Below are 24,337 nucleotides of genomic sequence, written 5' to 3' on the forward strand. Positions count from 1 at the left end.
TCATTGAGAGCGAGAACCACTAATCGAGACCACGAAGAGGTTACCCCATGTGACGCTACCCTACCTAGCAACTGGGCCAATTTGGTTGCTTAGGAGACCTGACTAGAGTCACTCAGCACACCCTGGATTCCAATTTGCGACTTCAGGGGTGGTAGTCAGCGTCAATACTCGCTGAGCTACCCAGGTCCCAGAAAATTAGTTTTGTAGCGTAATCTGAGGTAAAGCACAATTTATGATACCAGTGTTGTCAGACTTTACTGCTGATTTGAAATATGTTCTTTGATCATAATATTGACCAACCATTTTGGAGACTTCGGTCTTTCCTCATTCAAGTAGATAGGAGCTGCACTTGTATGCCTCGTTTACATAGAAAAATAGCTGCCCAGGAGCATTACAAAGATGGTCATGAAGTGACTTGCTAAAAAGACTTAGTTTAGATTTTTATTGAATTTTCAGCACGGCAACAATAAATGAATTATTGACAAAATTACAGTTAAACAAACAAAATAGTAAGGAATTACAAAATCTTTGTATATAAAAAAACAGAATGGGGAAAAGGAATATTTTTTTCTCAACGATTACATTTTGAGAGGGCAAATGAAATTACAATACGATCCAAATTTAGGGGCTTTCCAATGCAAAGAATGAATAAAAATAGAATAGGTGACATTACAAATGACAGTTTGTGGATATAATATTTGCCATGCAGAAAAAGTATTAAGTTTCCCACATTAACTCTTATTATTAGATCTTCTAGTGTTGAGAATAATCTTTACAAACTTTACAATAATGTTGTAATGTCTTCATTAACATTAGTCAGTTTTGGTAGTTAAAATGAATTTACAATGAACCATATTTTACAGAACTTAATGATGGTTAATGTTAATTTTAACATACATTTTTAAATTAAATGTGTTAATCAACATTAATGAATGCATTATTAACTAGCATTACATTTATTATACTTATAGCTCCTCAATCACCACCAGTTTGCAGCATCCACCTGGATGATGCGACAGCAGCCAAAGTGTACCAGAACGCTCACCACACCAACTATTGGTGGAGAGGAGAGAGTAGAGTGATAGAGCCAGTTAATGGAGGGGATTATTAGGAGGCCATGATTGATAAGGGCCAGTGGGGGGAATTTGGCCAGGACACCGGAGTTACACCCCCACTCTTTAAGAAAAGTGTCCTGGGATTTTTAACGACCAGAGTCAAGACCTCGGTTTAACGTCTCATCCTAAAGACGGTGCCTTTTTACAGTATAGTGTCCCTATCACTATGGGGCATTAGGACCATGGAGCTATAAAATAGAGAGACCTATCCGTTAGCATCCCCATTCATCTCTATGACTGTGCTCAGCTAGCGCAGTGTTCCCAGAAAGCTAGCGAAACAGAGGCTGCTATCTTTGCTCATGGGTGCCCAGTTCTGGGATTGGGTGTCACGACACTCATAACTTGTCAGTGGGAATAGATAGGGAAAAATATAAATACATTTCACGCTTTAAACAGCCCTTCAAAAACAATCCGTCACCGGATGACAATGTGCTATAATGTAATAATAATTTAAATGGTTCTTGGAAATTGTTTTATTTCATCATGAAACATGGCTACTTTTGAATGGCTGTCTATGGAGAAACATGATTTTTACCATCAGGTGGTAATTCCAGCATCTACCAGCAGGGACCTGCTAACCAGCTAATTCCTGACCCTCTGTTTGGATCCACAAAGACTGCAGGGTGAGCACCCCCTGATAGCCTCACTAACACCACTTCCAACAGCAACCTTAGTTTTCTCCAAGAGGTCTCCCATCCAAGTACTGACCGACCTCAACCCTGCTTAGCTTTAATGGGCAACCAGTCTAGAGCTGAGCTACAGGGTGATATGGCTCCCCAATTGCTTGTGTCCATCCCAAGGACATCCCGTACCACTGGATATAGTTTTTTAACTCATAATTTTAATTTCAGCCAATAAAAATTGCATCTCGAGTTTAAGCAGGTTGTAGGCCATGTAACTGATGTGTATACTGTTTTCTGAATAATTTAAAATTGCATCCATTTTATACTGCTGAACAGAAAATCACATACGTTTATATTTATGTAGCTGGCCGTACATAGTGTTTCAAATTTCAAATGCAGTGTATTTGTTTTAGTGTCAGGAGTGTCTTTTTACAATACTACTGATGTCATTGGAGGTCTGTTGTTTTTAGTAGGGTTTAATTAAAAAGTAATTTTGTAGTTGAGTGCTCTAACACATAAAAAAAAGAAGGAAAAAAGTAATCAATCACTTGAAATTTTGTATTAACTGAATTAATTGAACCTGTTTTCATTATGGAAAAATGAACACAATGCATAATTCTTATCTAGATTAAAAAATGAAAAATATATATAAAAAAAAATAAAATAAAATAAAACATACAAATAGATTCACACATTCCAAGTCTTCTGCAGTGATACACTAACTTTAGATATTGACAGAATTTCTCTTTTTGAGTGATTGGAGTATTCCTTTAAGAACATCATGCATCCAAAGCGTCAATCAATGCTTTGTTGCAACAAACAGTTGTAACAGCATGATATACATGAGAAAACAATTTTGTTGTTGCCTACTGCAGGCAAAGGCACAAAGGAAAATCAAATAGCAATATTCGAATAGTGTTTTTATCTGTCCAATATTTAAAGCTGATCGAGTACTTGATTACATCCTAGTTTTTTGCCCACATTTGCATTTGGGATTAATCTGGTTTTGTTGAATATACTTGAGGTGAGCCTTCTACTAGCACAGATCTCAAGCACAGAGTCTTTGAGGTACTGATGCTTCTCCACCACGTGAAGGTCACATCAATCAAAGAAGATTACAAACTCAGCACAATCCACTCCTATCCTATCATTAAAAATGATTAATGATGGAGTGACCAGTGGAGGGATAAGAGACTGAAATGAGAATCCCATCTGTTAGTTACTCTCCTTCTATGTTTTCCTCCCTATGAAAAAATAACAAGAGTAATAGATTTAGAAAATATTTTGTCACCTTAACAAGTAGAAAAATCAGACTGAAGAAAGATGTCGCTCTTACGGTATGTGCTGTGATGTTCTAAATGTAGATCTTGTTTCTTCAACAGGAAACTGTTGAATATGCCACCAATTAATTTCAGTCAAATTCAGACAATGTGTCAACATGTGATTTATGGCAGCATCATACAGAATATGAAGTTGTGATGAAAGATCTTAAAAGTGCCTCAAAATCTTTCAAACTGCATCATGTTTAAATTGAGATAAAGTTAAACAACTTACTTTAAATTCAGGACCTTCAAAAACAAAAAGAGAAATTATCTGATTACAAAATGTTTATATTATGACAAATAAAACAATGAACAAAACTGCAATCACTGATGCAAATTCAAATATTTTATAGCCTTTTCAAATCAGATTAATAAACTTAACCGCTACGGTATATCAGAATCATTTTTGAAATTCTTACTTTTTGCAGTTGATAAATGAGGATACAACTGTTTCTTATTACCAATGACAAATAATATTTTCATTACTGCCATAAAGATTTTTTTGGCACAATCTCACGACATTAACCAAACTGTCCTCATTGTACTCTGCAAGAAATTCAATTAAAATAAATCCTGCAAATACTCGCCTGTATTAAGCTGTGTAAGTTCTGAAGAACTGTATTGGAATAAGGCCAGGACACTTGGAACAGCTGCAAGAAAAGCTGCTATAAGGCCATATCTTCCCCTTTTCTGTGTACATGTGACATCTTTAATAGAACTGCCATCTGCTGTCTGAATCTCATTTCTGGTGGCACAGCTGCAGTAAAACAATGAGAGTAAGTAACAGATTTTTGTAACAGTATATGCAAACAAGACAGAGAGCCCAAAAAAGTATGAACTTACTCTGTCCATTTGGTGCAGTTCAAACCTGATGGAGAATAAAACCCAGAATTGCAGTCTACACACACTGTATCTGCTCTCTTTGTGCCTGTAAGTAGAAACAGTGACCCAAAATATTCAGATATTGACCTTACCTTGTGGGAAAAATGGTTTACATTTTCATGAGCAAAAAACAAAACAAAAAAACATTTAAATTGTTTTTAAGCATTCAGAAATTGTACCTAATTTTGTTTCTTGTCCTGGTTTACATACACTATGCTTTTGAGTATAAATGCACTCTGAATTGTGGTATTCAATGCAGTAATATCCATCAAGCACATCACAGATGCTGTTTCTCATTGTGGTACATTTGCTCTGGGTGTACAGTCCTTGACCTAAAACAGCACATAAAAGACCACTTTCATGTAGGAACAAATGCATAAACTACAAATTATGTTGGTCCCAAAATGTAAGTGAAATTATAAACTTACTTTGATCACAGTTTTTGCAGGGAAAACATTGATAAAGGCCATTTGGTTCACTCATATATGTTCCTTGACTACAGGGTTTGCAAGTGGTACTGAAATCCCCAGTGCAGTCATGGAAAACCACTGACCCTACAAACAACACATAGTGACAATGGTTACAATGATAATTTCATTAATTCCTGGAATGCAGATTAATAATATTTGAATAAATGAATGCAGGAACCCACTAATACTTTATAAACGTGAGGGTGTTCTTGAATTGTCCTCTTTATGAACTATAAAATGATTTTCTCAGTATTACGTGGTATTACACAATAGGCTGAAATAGGGTAGACTGAGTGATATATGCACACACATTAGCTGTCCCTACTCCCTATTATACAAGGTAGAGTTGTGAGGGCTGAGGATGTCACTTGAGACAGAGATCATGAGACCCTCCCATTGGAATCTGAACACAAGGTGACAGAGACATTTGAGCGACAAGGTTTAAACAGCGATGTGGATCACCAGGTTTGGGCATTGAGCTATTGCCCAGAAAGTGGACCAGCATGCAAGGTAATCAACCTGCTTTATGTGTATTTTGTAGGCTATTGTTCTGTTTATGACAGCATCGTGCATTTGTGTTATGATTCTGATTAAAGGGTTTAGAACGTTTCTGTAAGTAATTTCTGTATTTTAAAACAAGATAACACACAAATAAACGTAGAATAAAGTAGCTGATTTGTCATTTTCAAAGATTTGCGTTACTACCACCTTTATTAATGAGTAAGCTTACCTATATTACACATTGGGCAGCATTCTCCACCAGCAGACATATATTCACTCGGGCCACATGAGTGTGCGAAGGCGAGAATATTAAATATGCCTGAGGAGAGAGAGAGAAATCGCCCTCTGTAAAGCAGGAACCACTTCAAACACTTCAAATGCATTTTATTAGTATACAATTTACTTAAGGTCAGTCACAGCAGTACATTTTACGAATATATCTTGCTAATTGTTTCATAGACCACTTTATAATAGTTACGGTTGGTCATTTTGAAGGAAGTATAATTAATGGCCAAAACCAGTTTCACTTTCAAATAGTTCACAAACTAGTGTGTCGTAATTTTTGTTGTCTAAACGTTTCCGTTGTGATCAACTGATTTTCACAAATCATCGGAACGTATTTCTCTCGGTCTTACCAAATACGTGATAAACAAGTATCAGAAACATCGTTGATTGTGTTCAATTTAAAAATAATCCACCATCTTTGCCATTCTTGTTCTTATATTCCGCCATTTTGAGTCGTAACATTAATGAATCGATGCTGCGTTCCTTTCAATCCGGCAAGTCCATATTTCAATTATCTTTTACTCGGAAAATAGCAAAATAACCCAATTTAAAGTCAAACTTTCAACTTCCTTGAAAAGTCGCCCGAAGCCTCGACTTCTTCTCTGGTGTGTGACGTCACTTCATTGCGCAGATTCATCACCAGAACTTGAATTTGAAAAAGCCACCGAATTGTGTTAAATTTTAGCATCTTCAGAGTGGCCACACTTTGCCTAGATTTTGCAGACATGTACTCTTGGCATTTTCTCAACCATCTTATTTAGTCCTTTCAGATGGAAAACATTTATACATATAAATGATGCGATCCAAAGTGCATTTGAACAGCGGTGAAACACTTTCTTATGATGTATTACATTTATACGAGCAGACAGAGAAGTAAGTTTGAAGTAAGTTTGGAGCAGAAGAAATAGAAATAAACCTTGTGTAAATTGTCAGCTTTACGCTAAGCTAAAATGCTGTCATATTTTTTATCAAGAAAATTCACATTGGATCATAATTTCTTTTTTTCTACTAAGACCTTTGATATTAGGGCAAAAATCGTTTTCTTGATAATAATTTTTGTGTTGTTTCCTGTAAAAAAAAAAAAAAAAAAAAAATATATATATATATATATATATATATATATATATATATATATATATATATATATATATGTATGTATATGTAAAAAATCCTTAAAACAAGAACAGTTTGATAAGTTATAATAAGATACTGCATAAGATATTTAGGTTTTTCAGAGAATATATATTTTAACATGTGTATTTTGTCTTACTGTACTGGGAGAGTTTTTATAGTCAAAACAAGTAAAAAAATCTACTAGTGCTGAAGAAGTAATCCAAAGTATTTAGAATACGTTACTGACCTTGAGTAATCTAATGGAATATGTTACAAATGACATTTTACGGCATGTATTCTGTAATCTGTAGTGGAATACATTTAAAAAGTAACCCTCCCAACCCTATATATATATATATATATATATATATATATATATATAGTATATATATATACAGGTCTCAATAAATTAGAATGTCGTGGAAAAGTTCATTTATTTCAGTAATTCAACTCAAATTGTGAAACTCGTGTATTAAATAAATTCAGTGCGCACAGACTGAAGTAGTTTAAGTCTTTGGTTCTTTTAATTGTGATGATTTTGGCTCACATTTAACAAAAACCCACCAATTCACTATCTCAAAAAATTAGAATATGGTGACATGCCAATCAGCTAATCAACTCAAAACACCTGAAGAGGTTTCCTGAGCCTTCAAAATGGTCTCTCAGTTTGGTTCACTAGGCTACACAATCATGGGGAAGACTGCTGATCTGACAGTTGTCCAGAAGACAATCATTGACACCCTTCACAAGGAGGGTAAGCCACAAACATTCATTGCCAAAGAAACTGGCTGTTCACAGAATGCTGTATCCAAGCATGTTAACAGAAAGTTGAGTGGAAGGAAAAAGTGTGGAAGAAAAAGATGCACAACCAACCGAGAGAACTGCAGCCTTATGAGAATTGTCAAGCAAAATCGATTCAAGAATTTGGGTGAACTTCACAAGGAATGGACTGAGGCTGGGGTCAAGGCATCAAGAGCCACCACACACAGACGTATCAAGGGATTTGGCTACAGTTGTTGTATTCCTCTTGTTAAGCCACTCCTGAACCACAGACAACGTCAGAGGCGTCTTACCTGGGCTAAGGAGAAGAAGAACTGGACTGTTGCCCGGTGGTCCAAAGTCCTCTTTTCAGATGAGAGCAAGTTTTGTATTTCATTTGGAAACCAAGGTCCTAGAGTCTGGAGGAAGGGTGGAGAAGCTCATAGCCCAAGTTGCTTGAAGTCCAGTGTTAAGTTTCCACAGTCTGTGATGATTTGGGGTGCAATGTCATCTGCTGGTGTTGGTCCATTGTGTTTTTTGAAAACCAAAGTCACTGCACCCGTTTACCAAGAAATTTTGGAGCACTTCATGCTTCCTTCTGCTGACCAGCTTTTTAAAGATGCTGATTTCATTTTCCAGCAGGATTTGGCACCTGCCCACACTGCCAAAAGCACCAAAAGTTAGTTAAATGACCATGGTGTTGGTGTGCTTGACTGGCCAGCAAACTCACCAGACCTGAACCCCATAGAGAATCTATGGGGTATTGTCAAGAGGAAAATGAGAAACAACAGACCAAAAAATGCAGATGAGCTGAAGGCCACTGTCAAAGAAACCTGGGCTTCCATACCACCTCAGCAGTGCCACAAACTGATCACCTCCATGCCACGCCGAATTGAGGCAGTAATTAAAGCAAAAGGAGCCCCTACCAAGTATTGAGTACATATACAGTAAATGAACATACTTTCTAGAAGGCCAACAATTCACTAAAAATGTTTTTTTTATTGGTCTTATGATGTATTCTAATTTTTTGAGATAGTGAATTGGTGGGTTTTTGTTAAATGTGAGCCAAAATCATCACAATTAAAAGAACCAAAGACTTAAACTACTTCAGTCTGTGCGCACTGAATTTATTTAATACACGAGTTTCACAATTTGAGTTGAATTACTGAAATAAATGAACTTTTCCACGACATTCTAATTTATTGAGATGCACCTGTATATATTCTCTCTGCCTTCAGAGAACAACTGTGTGTTTAATCATTAGCCTACATCAAAGGTAATATGAATCGGGTAGATATCTACCTCTTGTTGTCACTGTAAATAAGTGAAATAATACAGACTTATGACTGACTGAAACAACAGCCACCTTACCCATTTTGTAAGTGTGTTGCATGTCTTGGCTGTTTGATAATATTTATTATATTTATTATAATTATATTTAACTTTCTTTTGCACATCTGCACTAGTGATGAATGAAAATATAGTGAACTTTGAATGTACAACACACCCGAATTGTTTACATCAGTCTGGATTGCTTGAGTTAGCATGCCATCTCGCTTTTTAATATTTTTATCAAAATTCTGGATATTCTAACCTCATATGTATTACATTGGTAGACTACTGATGATTTGTCATTGTCTTATTTATTATGTTTATTTTCAGGCAGACCACATTACCTTCATGATAATACAAATCTTTGCTCCATCTATATACTTTAGAGAAGTGTTCTGTAATATGTGCATGTGGGTTGCACCCCTTAAATTGGACAGAAGTGTTCCATTATAGTTTCTTTTGTTTTGCATGTAATGCATGCGTGAAAGATCAAAAGTGATCATTACACGAGTCATTTAACCTTAAATGTCAGTCTTTTTCTTCCTCACATTTTCTTTTAAGTATTAACACACACACACACACACACACACAAAACATATTAATAACAATACAGAGGCCTATAAAGTATTCTTTGTCATTTCCTGTAGCTATTATCAATCAGGTATTATTATATTAATTTCCTATACAATCAATTTGTACATATACCAAAAAATACATAAAATAATAAAATAATTCACGGTAATGCATGAGCATATTGAAAGGTTACATGTGACATCACTGTATGATCACACTGCCTTTGTGACCAAAATTCCTTTTACTTTCAGACAGAGTGCTGTGTGGGATGTGACAAAGGCCAGCAAAAGTTTTGTTTCTATTTATAAATCCTGAAAAAGTGATACTGCTGTTTACTTACCAGAGCCAACATTTTATTTTTCTTTCATTAATGTTTTATCTTTCAGGTGACACAGCTTCATTTCACCCAAGTCAAGCAGCAATTGAAGGGGGAGAACAGAGATATAACACTTATGTTTCTTCTTTATTTAGACATTTCAGTTATCTGTGTATCAAATACAGTATATATGTTCATATGTTCATTCATGTATACAGGGTTGGGAGGGTTACTTTTAAAATGTATTCCACTACAGATTACAGAATACATGCTGTAAAATGTAATTTGTAACGTGTTTCGTTAGATTACTCAAGGTCAGTAACGTATTCTAAATACTTTGGATTACTTCTTCAGCACTGGTAGATTTTTTCACTTGTTTTGACTATAAAAACTCTGCCAGTACAGTAAGACAAAATACACATGTTAAAATATATATTCTCTGAAAAACCTAAATATCTTATGCAATGTTGTTTCTAAAACAAGATAAATCAAATTGATCTTGTTTTAAGGATTTTTAGATATTTTTACAGGAAAACAATAAAAAAATATTATCAAGAATAAGATTTTTGCCCTAATATCAAAGGTCTTAAAAAGAAATTATGATACAACGTGAATTTTCTTGATAAAAAAATAAGACATAGCATTTTAGCTTAGCGTAAAGCTGACAATTTACACAAGGTTTATTTCTATTTCTTCTGCTCCAAACTTACTTCAAACTTACTTCTCTGTCTGCTCGTATGAATGTAACACATCATAAGAAAGTGTTTCACCGCTGTTCAAATGCACTTTGGATTGCATCATTTATATGTATAAATGTTTTTCATCTGAAAGGACTAAATATTAAATGAAACAAATGACAATAAAATGCAAAGTAATCTCTTCAGTAAGCGTGCACGTGAATCATTTTAATGGCCTTTTCAGCAGATTCGCTCAATGTGAATTGTGATAGTTGTGATGACTTTACTATTATTCTAAAATGTGAAAAATAAAAAATAAATAAATAAAGAATGAGTAAGTGACCCTAAACTTTTGAACGGTATGTATATTTACTGCTATATATGTATAATATATTGTATATATTCATTAATTCATTTAAAATGACTTTTGAGCTGTTTCCATCGCTTTGCAGCTGTCCAAGAGAGAGATGGATTACATCGATGCTCGTTTGCTCTTCCTTGCATTGTCATCCTCGAATTTTACCACATGAATTTTTCAACCTGTATATAACAACCTGAATTTCACGACCTGAAATCCATCACTTGAATAATTAAAACTTGAATTTCACAGCCTGAATATTTTCAAATATTTAAAATGAACAGCAAATATTTTTTCCCTCCAGTGAATCATCGCCATTTCCAGCACTGATTATGCACGCATACATTTGCGAGTTTTCTTGTTGGCAAAGTCAAAGTCACCATAAGATCTCTGAAATGACAAAAGTGCCATGTTGTTCAGTCTATCCTGAGGCATTACTGCTCTCATGTAGTTTTACAAAGTCTTAACATGCTAACTGACACAGGGTCCAAAATTAACTTAAAATATTACAAAACAAATTATAATATTTATAATAATTTATTTATTATAAAATATGTATAACAATAAGTATTTCTTACTAGCCATAAAACTATATTTTGCATTATTTTAATTAAAATGTATTTTAGTTTCTAGGACATTTAGCTTATTTTTACCTTGTATAAGTGACAAACACCACAGGTTATTTATTGTGTCAGTAAAGTAAAACAGCACCTTTCAGAAAAAATAAAACACATTGTAATGATTTTGTTCCTCTATTTTTTTGGCTATGTTTTTTTTTTTGTTTTGTTTGTTTGTTTTTTTGTTTTTGTTTTTTCTGAACGTGGTTAATATTCTAATAAGTGTCATATGGAGTTCTGGAGGGGAAAAAAAACCTTTAGTCATCATATATACAGTTGTGCTCAAAAGTTTGCATATCCTTGGAGAACTGATAATGTACCATTTTTAAAGAAAACATGAGTGAGCAGGCAAAACACATTTATTTTATTTCTTATGGGATTCATATTCAGCTGTAGGTTATAACAGAATGGCACAATCATAAAACAAAACATGGCAACAAAGAAAAAAATGAAATGACCCCTGTTCAAAAGTCTGCATACCCTTAGTTCTTAATACTGTTTATTGCCCCTTTTAGCATCAATGACAGCATGCAGTCTTTTGTAATAGTTATCTATGAGGCCCCAAATTCTTGCAGGTGGTATTGCTGCCCATTCGTCTTGGCAAAATGCCTCCAGGTCATGCAAAGTCTTTGGTCGTCTTGCATGAACCGCACATTTGAGATCTCCCCAGAGTGGCTCAATGATATTAAGGTCAGGAGACTGAGATGGCCACTCCAGAACCTTCAGCTTTTTCTGATGTAACCACTGGAGGGTCAACTTGGCCTTGTGCTTAGGGTCATTGTCATGCTGGAAAGTCCAAGAGCATCCCATGCGCAGCTTTCGTGCAGAAGAATACAAATTGTCTGCCAGTATTTTCTGATAACATGCTGCATTCATCTTGCTATCAATTTTCACAAGATTCCCTGTGCCTTTACAGCTCACACACCCCCAAAACATCAGTGAGCCACCAACATGCTTCACAGTGGGGATGGTATTCTTTTCACTATAGGCCTTGTTGACCCCTCTCCAAACTTAGTGCTTATGGTTGTGACCATAAAGCTCTATTTTGGTCTCGTTACTCCAAATTACAGTGTGCCAGAAGCTGTGAGGCGTGTCAAGGTGTTGTTGGGCATATTGTAACCGGGCTTTTTTGTGGCATTGGCGCAGTAAAGGCTTCTTTCTGGCAACTCGATCATGCAGCTCATTTTTGTTCAAGTATCGTCATATTGTGCTCCTTGAAACAACCACACCGTCTTTTTCCAGAGCAGCCTGTATTTCTCCTGAGGTTACCTGTGGGTTTTTGTTTGTATCCCAAACAATTCTTCTGGCAGTTGTGGCTGAAATCTTTCTTGGTCTACCTGACCTCGGCTTGGTATCAAGAGATCCCCGAATTTTCCACTTCTTAATAAGTGATTGAACAGTACTGTCTGACATTTTCAAGGCTTTGGATATCTTTTTATATCCTTTTCCATCTTTATAAAGTTCCATTACCTTGTTACGCAGGTCTTTTGACAGTTCTTTTCTGCTCCCCATGGCTCAGTATCTAGCCTGCTCAGTGCATCCATGTGAGAGCTTACAAACTTATTGACTATTTATACACAGACACTAATTGCAATTTAAAAAGCCACTGGTGTGGGAAATTAACCTTTAACTGCCATTTAAACCTGTGTGTGTCACCTTGTGTGTCTGAAACAAGGCCAAAAATTCAAGAGTATGTAAACTTTTGATCAGGGCCATTTGGGTGATTTCTGTTATCATTATGATTTAAAAAGGAGCCAAACAACTATGTGATAATAAATGGCTTCATATGATCACTATCCTTAAATAAAAGACAGTTTTTTTGCATGATCAGTCATATTTTCAAAATCAATGCCAAGATTTCACAATTTCTGCCAGGGTATGTAAACTTTTGAGCACAACTGTATGTGTAACATTGGGGTCTAGGAGTGGAAGAAGAAGAGAGGAGATGCAGGAGTGGAATCTTTAAATCCTTTAATAGCAATCGTTGGAGTTGAACAAACGCTGGAGTGGAAACAAACAAAAAGGCTCAACAATAGTAATCGCTGGAGTGGAACAAATACTAAATCTTAACATAACACTTCACTAACTCAATGTAACACTTCAATAAATCTTAACATCTAAACTTAACTCAACGAAACACTTCAAGGACTGACCACACAACAAAGAAATACGGATTTACTTACCGGTTCCTCCCAACGTCCTCCTCTACTCCAGCGATCCCTCTGATCCTCTCCCACTCATCCAGACCCACATAAATCATGGAGTTTACCGGATTATTCATGGATTTTTTTAAACAAGACCTTCCTCTCCTGGACTATACCACCAAGTTCTGTCAACTCGCCAATTCCTCCACTATTTCGGACCCCTACTTCTGTTCCATCTATGGAATGGGCTTGAACTTTCATCGTCAAACAGCCCTTCCGCAAGTGGAGAACCTTTCCTTTTTGGAATACGTCAGAGCCACACTCTTCATCCATTACCCCTCAATATTATCCGTTTCCAAGGTAACGCCTTCCATGACCCCTGTCACCACGCCTTCCACGGCCCCTGTCTCCGCGCCTTCCACGACTCCTCCCTCCACGCCTTCCACGACTACTTCTTCCACGACCCCTGTCTCCATGCCTTCCACGCCCCCTATCTCCAAGGTAACTCCTCTCCATTCTATTCCCCTAAATCATTTTTTTGGGGGGGGGGGGGGGCTCATCTTCTCCAAGCTCCGGTGGTTGATTCCCCGCCGCAGTCAGCGATAGTGACCACGGAGGTTGCATTTCCCCCGTATTCGGTGAATTAAGGCGGTATCCCCAGGCCACAACCAGTGCCCAAGCCTGCCACAGTTAATGAGCCAGTGTCCAAGCCTGCCACGGTTAATGAGCCAGAGCCAGTGCCTGTAGCCTCGACTGTCCCAGAGCCAGTGCCTGTAGCCTCAACCATCCCAGTGCCTGTAGCCCCGACTGTCCCAGAGCCAGTGCCTGTAGCCCCGACTGTCCCAGAGCCAGTGCCTGTAGACCTGACCATCCCAGAGCCAGTGCCTATAGCCTCAACCGTCCCAGAGCCAGTGCCTGTAGCATCTGCTGTCCCCGTATCTATGCCCCCTGCTGGCCGGAAGAGGAGGAGAAAGAAAAGGACTCCTCCTTTCCAGTCTCTGCCAATGCTCACGAACACGGAGGTCGATCCCCAGTCTCGGCTTGTACTCTCTTCCACAGCTCTCAGCCTTGAGCCTTCCACGGCTCTCAGCCCCGAGCCTTCCACGGCTCCACCTTCCTTGACTCTGTCCCTTGAGCCTCCCACGGCTCGGCCTTGCATGGCTCTGTCCCTCGAGCCTCCCATGGCTCCGCCTTCCTTGACTCTGTCCCTCGTGCCTCCCACGGCTCCGCCTTCCACGACTCTGTCCCTCGAGCCTCCCACGGCTCCGCCTTCCACGGCTCTGTCCCTCGAGCCTCCCATGGCTCCGCCTTCCATGGCTCTGCCCTTCGAGCCTTCCATGGCTCCACCTTCCCTGGGTCCATCTCCCATGACTCCGCCTTCCATGGCTTTGCCCCTCGAGCCTCTCACGTCTGCGTCTTCCACGGTTTTGCCCCTCGAGCCTCTCACGGCTCCGCCTTCCACGGCTTTTCCCCTCGAGCCTCTCACGGCTCAGCTCCCAGAGTCTTACACGGCTCCACCTTCCACGGCTCCACCTCCAGAGTCTTCCATGGCTCCACCTTCCTTGGCTCCACCTTCCACGGCTCCACCCCTAGAGTCTTCCACGGCTCCGCCTTCCACGGCTCCACCCCCAGAGTCTTCCACGGCTCCACCTTCCTTGGCTCCGCCTTCCAAGGCTCCGCATCTTGAGCCTCTCATGGCCCCGCCTCCCTTGGCTCTACCCTCAGTCTCTTCAACGGCTTCACCCGCTTCCCCAGCGGTTCCGCCTCCTGACCTAGTCCTTGCCCTGTGGCCACCTCCCAGGCCTCCTGACCCAGTCCTTGCCCTGTGGCCACCTCCCAGGCCTCCTGACCCAGTCCTTGCCCTGTGGCCGCCTCCCAGGCCTCCTGATCCATTCCCAGCCCTGAAGCCACCCTCCAGGCCTCCGGATCCTTTCCCAGCCCTGAAGCCGCCCCCTAGGCCTCCTGATCATCCTCCTGATTATCCTCCTTGGATCCTTCTTCTGCGTCATCATACCCTCCTCATCCGTTTTTGGGCGCCAGGAGTCACCCTTTAAGGGGGGGGGGTAATGTCACCGTCTGTCTCCATCATCATCTTCAAGGACTCTTATTTTGAAGTTTTCCCCTGGACTTCATTTCCCATAGTGCACTGCCCTCATCACTTCCATCTGTTTCTTATTATCCTCACCTGTATTCCATTCACTCATTAGTTCATTTTGTATAAATATCCTCTAGTTTTACCCACTCCTTTGTCAGTCCTTGAAGTGTTTCGTTGAGTTAAGTTTAGATGTTAAGATTTATTGAAGTGTTACATTGAGTTTATGAAGTGTTACGTTGTGCTAAATTTTTTATGTTAAGATTTAGTGTTTGTTCCAGCGTTTGTTCTCCTCTCTTCCTCTTCCACTCCTAGACACCCAATGTTACAATATGTTGGTTAATGTTCCACTTAAGTAAAAAACGTTTTGAAGATGCGCAAGTCGCAAGTTTCCTCTCATAGACAGTTTGATTTGCGCACGTCACTTTATTTAGCAAGGGTCAGATTATTGTTCTCACAGTTAAATGTAAATTATTTAGTTGCTAATAATATTACCGGCCAACTGGTTAATAATTCAGTGTTATTTTATTGGCATAGGCAATTTTTTCTCATATTTGTTTTAATTTCGCATTTGGCATGTGCCAAGTGTTATTGTTGGACCCTGTTTACATGGATAGCTAACAAATATTTATGTAATTTGCTACGTTGACACGTATGACTGACCTTTCTTCTGTAAGAAATGTATAAATTGTCTGCTACTATTTGCTTTCTCTGCTCCTTTTTTCTTTTTTCTTAAGGTCCAGTTTCGGCATAATTTCTGTAGTAATGTAGACGGGTGTCACAGTCTGTCTCCCTCATGTTTTCCCTAGGACTCATATTTTGAAGTTTTCTCATGGACTACATCTCCCATAGTGCACTGCCCTCATCACTTCCAGCTGTTCCTCATCATCCTCACCTGTCTTCCATCCCCTCATTAGTTCCTTTGTGTATATGTACCCTCCAGTTTTATTCATTGATTGTCAGTCTTTAAAGTGTTACTAGTTGGTTATGAAGTGTTTCGTTGTGTAATGTTAGCCTGTTTAGCTTTATTGTTTGTTCCACTCCAGTGTTTGTTATTGAAGGATTTAAAGTATTTACTCCTGCATCTCCCCTCTTCCACTCCACATACCCAACGTTACAACGTGTACTCAGTTTGCACAGTGTGCTGGCTGAATTTAAGGAAAAAAACACTTTCATTTTTGGTGGGGGTGAGCAGGTAAACTGGAAAAACTACCCATTTTTATGGATAGAAGAGGTTTTATTCCAACCAATAGCATGTTATTACTATATATGTGTATATATATATATATATATATATATATATGGTTTCATGATAATATCATGAAATATCAATATTACCTTTCAGTGGGCCCATGTCTAGCAAGGGCCCTTGTTACTCAGGTCCACCTTTCCCCAGTCCGACATCGCTGATCACTCTGGCTGAGTAAGATCTTACACAAATAACCAGAAAAGGAGAAGTGTTAGGATTTGTGAGGTATAAAAAAAGAACTACACACACATGTACACTGTTATAAAGAGACCCTTCTGGGTATCTTGACTCTTAACTACTAATGCTAATTTATCAAAGTTTGTGTCAAATTTTGAGTCTGGTGTTCTCTGTAACAAAAGATGAGGTTATTTTATTAAAATGTAGGGCTCAAGAATTAACCATTAATTCAGATAAGATTTTAAAACATCTTTTCCAAAAACTATTTTTCAATTTAAATGCATTAATTCAGAAAAACAGAGCAAATATTCACTTACCGGTTTATGTAACACTGAGTTGACAAAACATTACACTCAGGTACTGCTTGTACATAATTGAGACATAATTTACACCTAAAATACGAAAAATGTTAACACTATCTTTAAAACATTACAATTACATTTAATGGAACCAAATGGTTCGTTTGTTAGAGGATTGAGTTTTATGTTTCAATTTCATATGTTAATGGGATCCCAACAGCATCCACCAAAAGAGCAAATATTCCAACTATGACTCCAACTATGAGACCAACTAGAGAGTCAAATTCCCACATACAGCATCAGCCAACATTGTTCCTGGTTTTATTTCTTTAAGTCCCTCTGTGTTACACCTATAAATGTGTAATTAAACAATATTAATGTCAACTGTAATATTAGTGCCCAGTGTTCAGTCTTACAATACTCTTTATTTAACACTTTTAAACCTATGTGAGAGTTAACTACTCACTTTGAATGTGGTTGACAGGTTGTTAAAGAACCGTTTGAGTAATGGCACTTTTCCACTGCACGTTACGGTTCGACTCGACTCGACTCTGCTCGCTTTACTTTTCTGAGCTTGCTTTTCCACTGCAGTTTAGTGCCGCCTCAACGTGGGTGGGATTATAGGCTGATCGTCATAGTTGCGCCGCCTCTACTGCCGTGACATCATCTTAAACGCTACACAAACATTACTGACCATAAACAATAACATGACCGCTAGCTGTTAGCTACTAGCTCATTGTGCTGCATAAAGCAGTTGTTGCATGGTGATTTTACACAAGTGTAACAGTTCAATTGGCCTGGTTGTTTTAGAAGCAAGCTTTCCAGTAGCTGGTCAACTAAATAAAGTGAAGCTTTCAAGCAGAATATAGAGTTAACGTACCATCAACAGGGCACTCTCCCTCCCATTGCTCGCTGGTCTATTGCCATAGATAGCGTCCATTTGTTCGAACTACTTCCACTTTCTTCTGTTTGAACCACTCCGGCTGTTGTGGTCCTTGATGGTTCTGTAGTCACTTGTAAGTTTTTTTTAACTTTTCCCCACACTGTTGGTAGGTCCGGTGGTAGCCGTGTGCAGCCAACAGCTGAGACACTTCCTGAAAGACTTTTTCATTTCGCGTCGTTTCGTTCGTCGCTAACAAGAGGAACGTCTGCACCTCGTTTATTGAACATGGCGTGGTTTTGCGCACAGCCATTTATTTTTACAATTTGAAAGTTGCGTGAATAAATGATACTGCTATCGCTGTTGCTAACTTTAAAACTAGCAGGTTGATGTCCCGTGTCACAAATCCAATGACGCTGGTAGTGATGATTCTCTCTGAACAATCAGTGATCTGCAGGGTTTTGATGTCACATTTAGTATCGGCTCGGCTCGCTTGGAACCTCGACCGAGGTGGTACTAAAAAAAGTACCAGGTACTATCCACAGTGGAGAACCCCCAAAAAGCAAGCAGAGTCGAGTTGAGCTGTATCGTGCAGTGGAAAAGCCCCAGTGCCATCTGTGCAGTTAGCACATATAGTGTCAGTGAATGCTGTTCCTGTAAAGATACACCACATTTCTAAAGAGTTTGACGTTAAAAGTGCTACATGCTAAAAGTGCTTCTTATATCTTTATTTACATTACTATTCAAAAGCATACATGCTGTGTGTGGAAGTAAACTGAGAACAAACACATACCTGTTTGTTTGATATATTGTCCAGTGTTACATTTAGAGTGTTCAAAGGCTAAAGTGCAGCTGCCTTTATTTTTGACAGTGCAATAGAATCCCTCCAGTGGCTCACAAACTGTATCTGCAGAACGTGTGCAGGCTTTCTTTAATCTTAGCCCTTGGTCTGTGGAAAACAAAAAAATACTTTGTAATTTTTAAAATGTACTAGAAAGCCACTCTTTATTACACAACTTTTTAATCGTCAGAGTAACGTCTTCATCTTGAAGGTCACACACTTGCATTACACACTATGCAGAGTAAGCATTTGATCAATCCATTGGGTTCGTCAGTGTAGGTCGATGCAGGTCTGTGCAGTGCCAATAGACACGGTTTCCTATAACAAAAGTTTCAAAGTTTTGTCAAGATATAATGCTTTTGTTATTTATTCAAGGTGCAGTCAGTAACATTTTTAGTCACAGAATAAATTAATCATAGCTAACTGCAAATAGTGCATTTCCACAATTGCAATGGTAACAGAACTTTTGCTCTTGCGTGATTCTGCATCAATGCTGCTAAATATTGGCATAATGTAAACTAAATATTACTGAGTACACCTTTGAAAACTCAAGGTTATCCTGTTTTACGTTCAAGGGCTGAGAAAGAATGTTATAAGTAACATTGCTAACACTGTTCTACATTACAGAGAAATACTAAACCGTAATAATGAGCCTTTAAAATATAAATTTTACAAGCACACGCACGAAGCGAGCCGCAGTGACACCGGCAAAAGCAGTAATGATCCTGAATGTGAAAAACCAGCAAGGAGACTGTCTGAACATTTTGTTAATTTATAGAGAGAAATGCACATTAGGGTTGTGCCGACAGACGATGATCTCGGGGATCGACGATGGTCAGAGTGATCGCCAATATCTGATGCCTTTGACGATGTGAAGACGATTTTTGACTCGTTTTCCCATTAATGTATTAAATTAGTATTATTATTATTTTTAATAATTATTATTATATATTCTTTATTATATTATTAAGAACAGGTGACAGAAAAGCCGTCTATACACATGTATGACATGCTTGTTTGTTCGGAGGCGTGCAGTCTGGGGGAACACGCATGTAAACGGTTCTCCCTTTCTTTGTTTCTGTCTTCTGAATTTTTTGTTTGTTTTTGTTTTTGTTTTTTTTGTTTTTTGTTTTTTTTGCAAGAACAGCAGGCCTGTCGTCTATGAGTGCTGTAAATGTCCTCATATGTCTCAGCTCAGGAGGTGCTTTGAGTTCAGTTCACTTTATTTCCACAGATCAGTTTATTGTGACCAACACTGCAGCCTACACATCTGTGATTAAAACATAGAATAATACAAAAACACGTTCAACTCGAACCATGATTTATGTTTCACTGATTATTATCATCATTATAATTGTTATTTTTACATTTATAATTGTATTTATGTCTTCATTTGCGTAGACATGCCACCTGCATGTTTAGACGGAGAATTGCCTGACGGCAAATGGAAGGTTACTTATACAGGGGCGTGTCTAAAGGGATGGTACCGCCCCCCAACTCCATCAGGCTAGAGTACTGTCAATCTGACAATGCCCAACACCGTTGGATCAGAGCGCTGTCAATCGCTGCTTGATTTGTGACGTACCACAGCACCACATTTTTCAAACAAGAGGAGAGACGACTCCGCCACAGACCACGTCTCTTTTCATGGTATGTATACACTCAGTTATATATTTTGAAATATGTGGACTGGGGTGTTAGCTAGTTAGCTAGCTAGCGTAACATCGGCAGACTACTGAATAGCTATGATTTCCCCGTGTTATTCAGCAGCGGTGCACCGACCATCACGTAAATAGAAAATAGACAAATATTACTTTATCGGTTCTTCCTGTTGTTTTAAAGGTTAAAGGCATAATCACTTTTCCCAAATAGGCTACAATAAAGTGGTAAGCACTGAAATGTAGGGTTTGAGAATGTTAACTTGGCGATCTGATCCAATGACGTTGGGAATTTGAAGCTGTAGAATGGTGAATGCCTGTTTGTATGGAACAAATTAACGTTATTTTGGTGTGTGGTGGAGTCATACAAGGTATTCGCTCTATCTGCATATCCAAAAACGGCTTCACAGTTGATGTGATTCTGCCTTTAATCAGACCAGACCATAGCTATCAAATGTAGCTTTGTGTAGTATTAATAAGTTAGTGACTTAATGGTTTGTATATATTTTTTATGCAGAATTTAGTGGAAAAAAATTATGAATGAAAAGGGGACAGAGTAAGACACAGTAGCAGGAGATCCAAGGTTTCTTTAAGAAGAAACCATGTCAGAGGCAGACAGATACTGTGCAGGTCAGAGCCAACAAACTAGCAGCCATGGACCTGCCAGCACAGGTCAGAGCTAGCCTGAGAGGGCCAGTGAGGGCTACACCAGCAGCCATCTATCTGCTGCAACAGCTGAAAGTCAGAACATGAGCATGTTATGCGTTTTCTTCCTTTTCTCATTCACAACCAGTTCAGAAGATACCACTTCCTAGATAAACATATTAACCATGGTAATTAATTTATGTTTTAGATATACCCAGTGATGAAAGCTCCCACCAAACCTCAGAGGGAGAAGAGGACCAGTCTCTGTCTCTGAGCAGGCTTTGCAGCAGAAGTGGTTCAGATTCCAAAGGTGACAGTGACAGAGAGCACCGTCTAGTTAACCCACATTAACAGACACAAGCTCAGAACATGGAGTGCAGAGAACACACACACTGCAGTGTTTGTGTTGAGAATAAAACAAGTTAAATGAATAATTAGTGTCTGTGATGTTTTTTATTTAGTAGAACAGAAATGTGTTGTCCTCTCCATGCAAAACAGTTATTCAATACAAAATGATTTCCAGGCTCTTGTGCAGTGCCACTTTTCAGGACACTGCACAAGAGCCTGGAAATCGTGCCCAATGTTTTCTAAGCCAGTATTTATTTCTGATAGAATTTTCACTTCATTATTTTAATTACTTTATCGTTTCATTTGGACTGCAATTTGAATTTAGAAATGTATTTGATTTGTTTTTTGTGATTTAATTTTTAAAAATAAATAAATTAAATTTTCAATGCAAAATCACAAAGCAAGAATATTCACCAATCCCTCAGCCGGGGGGTTACCGATGTAATTGGATATTGCAATATATATATATATATATATATATATAATCTCGTGAAGGAGGGAACAGAACAAATTTATTCACACTCATGATGTATTTTCCCAGACAACTTAATGCCTGACCGGTAGAGAATGCATGGATGAAGTAGGTTCTTTGCCAGAGAGATGTTGTCCTTCACAGCTGTTGTAAAGCCATCTTTCAAAAAGTTGAACAACAGACATTTTAATTGCACTTATTTTTATTTTATTTTTATTTTTTTTTTCAGTTTCATTTGAATCTTTAGTAAAAATAAAGTTCAAAGTTTGAAATCAAGGTGTCTTGCTTCATTGTGTAGGCTTAACCCTAACTCTGCTTAACGAAAATTACCCCATAGTACCACCTAGCGTCCAACCAGCGGTAATACTGGTGTTCGTCGGTTTCCTGTAGTTTTTTTTTTTTTTTCTGCGACCAACCGACCAATCAAAACTTGGTCGACCAAGACTCTTCTCATCGACTAACGTTTGGTCGACTATTAGGAGCAGCCCTAGTACCAGCACTGTGAATGTGCATCCTACAATAACCAAAAAGAGACAAGTCTTTTAAAACAGGCAGTTATTCAAATCTGCTCAAACTTAATGTTTAAGAAATGAGAGGTAATTATCAGGTTAGTTTTGGTTCTGTTTATTTGCAAATATTTACAGTAGCTCTTACCTGGGGGATTGTTGTCTAGAACAGCATCACACACACTAATCTTCAGGATCACTGCTCTCAGCAGCTGTTCCACATGTAAAAGCAGAGTCTCTGAGCTGCAAACAAACATATCAAAGGAATGAATATCTTTTGCTTTATTTCGAGTCAAAAGCACTGGCAACCGTGTGACTTACCTGATGGAGAGCAATGGAGGCTGTGAGATCTCAAACACAAATCTTTCCACTGTGTGGTGCTCTTTATCCATGATCACTACCACCTTCTCAGCCTCATTCTGCAAAGACAGCACCAGACATGTTTTATTCGTTCACCTATAGGTTTAAGTCTAGACAGAAAGGATTGTCATTACCACACTGGTTACCCTGTTTTCCTTCAAAATATGTAAATTAGTCAAATAAAATGTGGAAAAAACAACAACATCACTTTATCACCACTCTATCAGTGGCTTGACACAATGGAGAGTGTCCAGAATGTACTGGTTCAACTCAGGGTGGCATGACATCTGTTAAATTAAAAACAAAGTCGCATTATCACTGTATTTAGTGTTTTAGAGCTTTAGTACTATGCACTTGGACCAGATGGTGGCTGATATTGATCCCAGGCAGGGTTTTTCACTACTCTAGGGCTGGGGTCTGGTATACTGGTGGTGCTGATAACATCTCTGTCCATCCATTCAGAACTACATTTGGGCTCTTATTTATTCAGTATGGAAAAAAAAAAAAATGCAATAAAAGTAAAGCATGATTGAGACAAACTAACATCTTTTGTGTTCCATAAGAAAGTTATCTGGGTTTGGAACAACATGAGGGTGAGAGAATGATGATTTCTGGGTGATCTGTCCCTTTAATAAACTCAGACTGTCCAAAAAGCAGTCTAAAATTGTTTAAATATTACCTGTACAGGTATGTTGTATTTCTTCCTCTTCTGAAATATGCCTGATGGATAAACTTCTCTGACATGGAGGATGAGGTGGATGGCCACTTCCAAAAACTAACACAGAATGTAGGCTACAACTGCAAAAATAAACAAATGAATAAAAATAATAAAACAAAATTAACCGTATAATTACAATGATGTCATTTCCAAGCTAAATGTTGAAGTACATTTGCAACTGAATTACAGTTTACCTTGGACAAAATTAAGGTCCTGCCTTGTGAGGGTGGTCATAGTGAAGTACTGAAAATAAATCTTTTGCCATAAACTTTGAATGAATTGAGAAGTATCTCACACACGTACAGCTGAAGTCAGAAGTTTACATACACCTTAGCCAAATATGTTGAAACTCAGTTTTTCACAATTCTTGACTGACATTTAATCGTAGAAAACATTCCCTGTCTTAGGTTAGGTAGTGACAAATGTGTCTTTTATGGGTGGGTCTCAATCAGCTCCATAGTTCAGTAGCAAGGGCACTGACCAGGGAATTGGCCATTTCTAGGGCTGTCCCATTCACAAAAACGTTCCAGTGCACTGAAACCTTCACTCCCTAAAAATTCCCAGAATGCACCATAAATGTCGCCATGAATGTCTTCTTATTAAGTCATTAGAAGATGAGTACAAGTGTAAATTTATGAAGTCAAAGCCTTATTTTCTGTCTTTAAAAGAGATTTAGTTTGTAATTAACCTTCATCCATAGTGAGCATGAAAGGGAATCAATCTTTAAAATGTTAGAGTTGTTAGAACGAGATTAAAACATACTGTTTTATTTGTTTATGTAATTTATCTTTCACAATAGCTTGTAATCGTAATTGCATAGGGGGCCAGGGAGCGAGATGAGATGCATCCTATGTGTTATGAATGAGTCATTGATTCAAATGATTCAATAAAAAGACAGAGACTTTCTTGAGCAAAACAGTGAAAGTGAACTAGAAATATTAATCTACTTAAAAGATTAATTCACGAATGACACACTACTATCAATATAACACTTTGCCCTGCAAA

At 38.2% G+C, this 24,337-nt stretch overlaps 1 protein-coding gene, 1 long non-coding RNA gene and 1 pseudogene across 3 annotated transcripts; 1 reads left to right on the forward strand and 2 right to left on the reverse strand.

Annotated features, from left to right (window-relative positions):
- Positions 1-427: 427 nt before the first annotated feature.
- LOC127424287 (tumor necrosis factor receptor superfamily member 14-like) lies at positions 428-5,828 on the reverse strand. Its single transcript, XM_051669323.1, has 9 exons — positions 5,549-5,828; positions 5,143-5,232; positions 4,371-4,496; positions 4,122-4,274; positions 3,904-3,988; positions 3,648-3,817; positions 3,293-3,306; positions 3,075-3,124; positions 428-2,982 (listed from the first exon to the last, which is right to left on the reverse strand). The coding sequence occupies exons 1-9, from the start codon at positions 5,577-5,579 to the stop codon at positions 2,958-2,960; spliced, it is 744 nt and encodes a 247-aa protein (XP_051525283.1). The 5' UTR covers positions 5,580-5,828; the 3' UTR covers positions 428-2,957.
- Positions 4,506-21,923, forward strand: LOC127424288 (uncharacterized). Of its 2 annotated transcripts, none has more exons than XR_007894444.1 (3): positions 4,506-4,922; positions 20,027-20,275; positions 21,137-21,923. It is a non-coding gene; the product is annotated as an uncharacterized LOC127424288 (long non-coding RNA). The 2 variants fall into 2 exon arrangements; XR_007894445.1 differs by lacking the exon at positions 4,506-4,922 and adding an exon at positions 16,524-16,653.
- Positions 21,924-22,209: 286 nt separating this feature from the next.
- Positions 22,210-23,566, reverse strand: LOC127424063 (mitotic spindle assembly checkpoint protein MAD2B-like; annotated as a pseudogene).
- Between the last annotated feature and the right edge of the window lie 771 nt (positions 23,567-24,337).

The sequence above is a fragment of the Myxocyprinus asiaticus genome, chromosome 33 (genome assembly GCF_019703515.2).
Source record: "Myxocyprinus asiaticus isolate MX2 ecotype Aquarium Trade chromosome 33, UBuf_Myxa_2, whole genome shotgun sequence".
In the NCBI taxonomy this organism is placed as follows: domain Eukaryota; kingdom Metazoa; phylum Chordata; class Actinopteri; order Cypriniformes; family Catostomidae; genus Myxocyprinus; species Myxocyprinus asiaticus.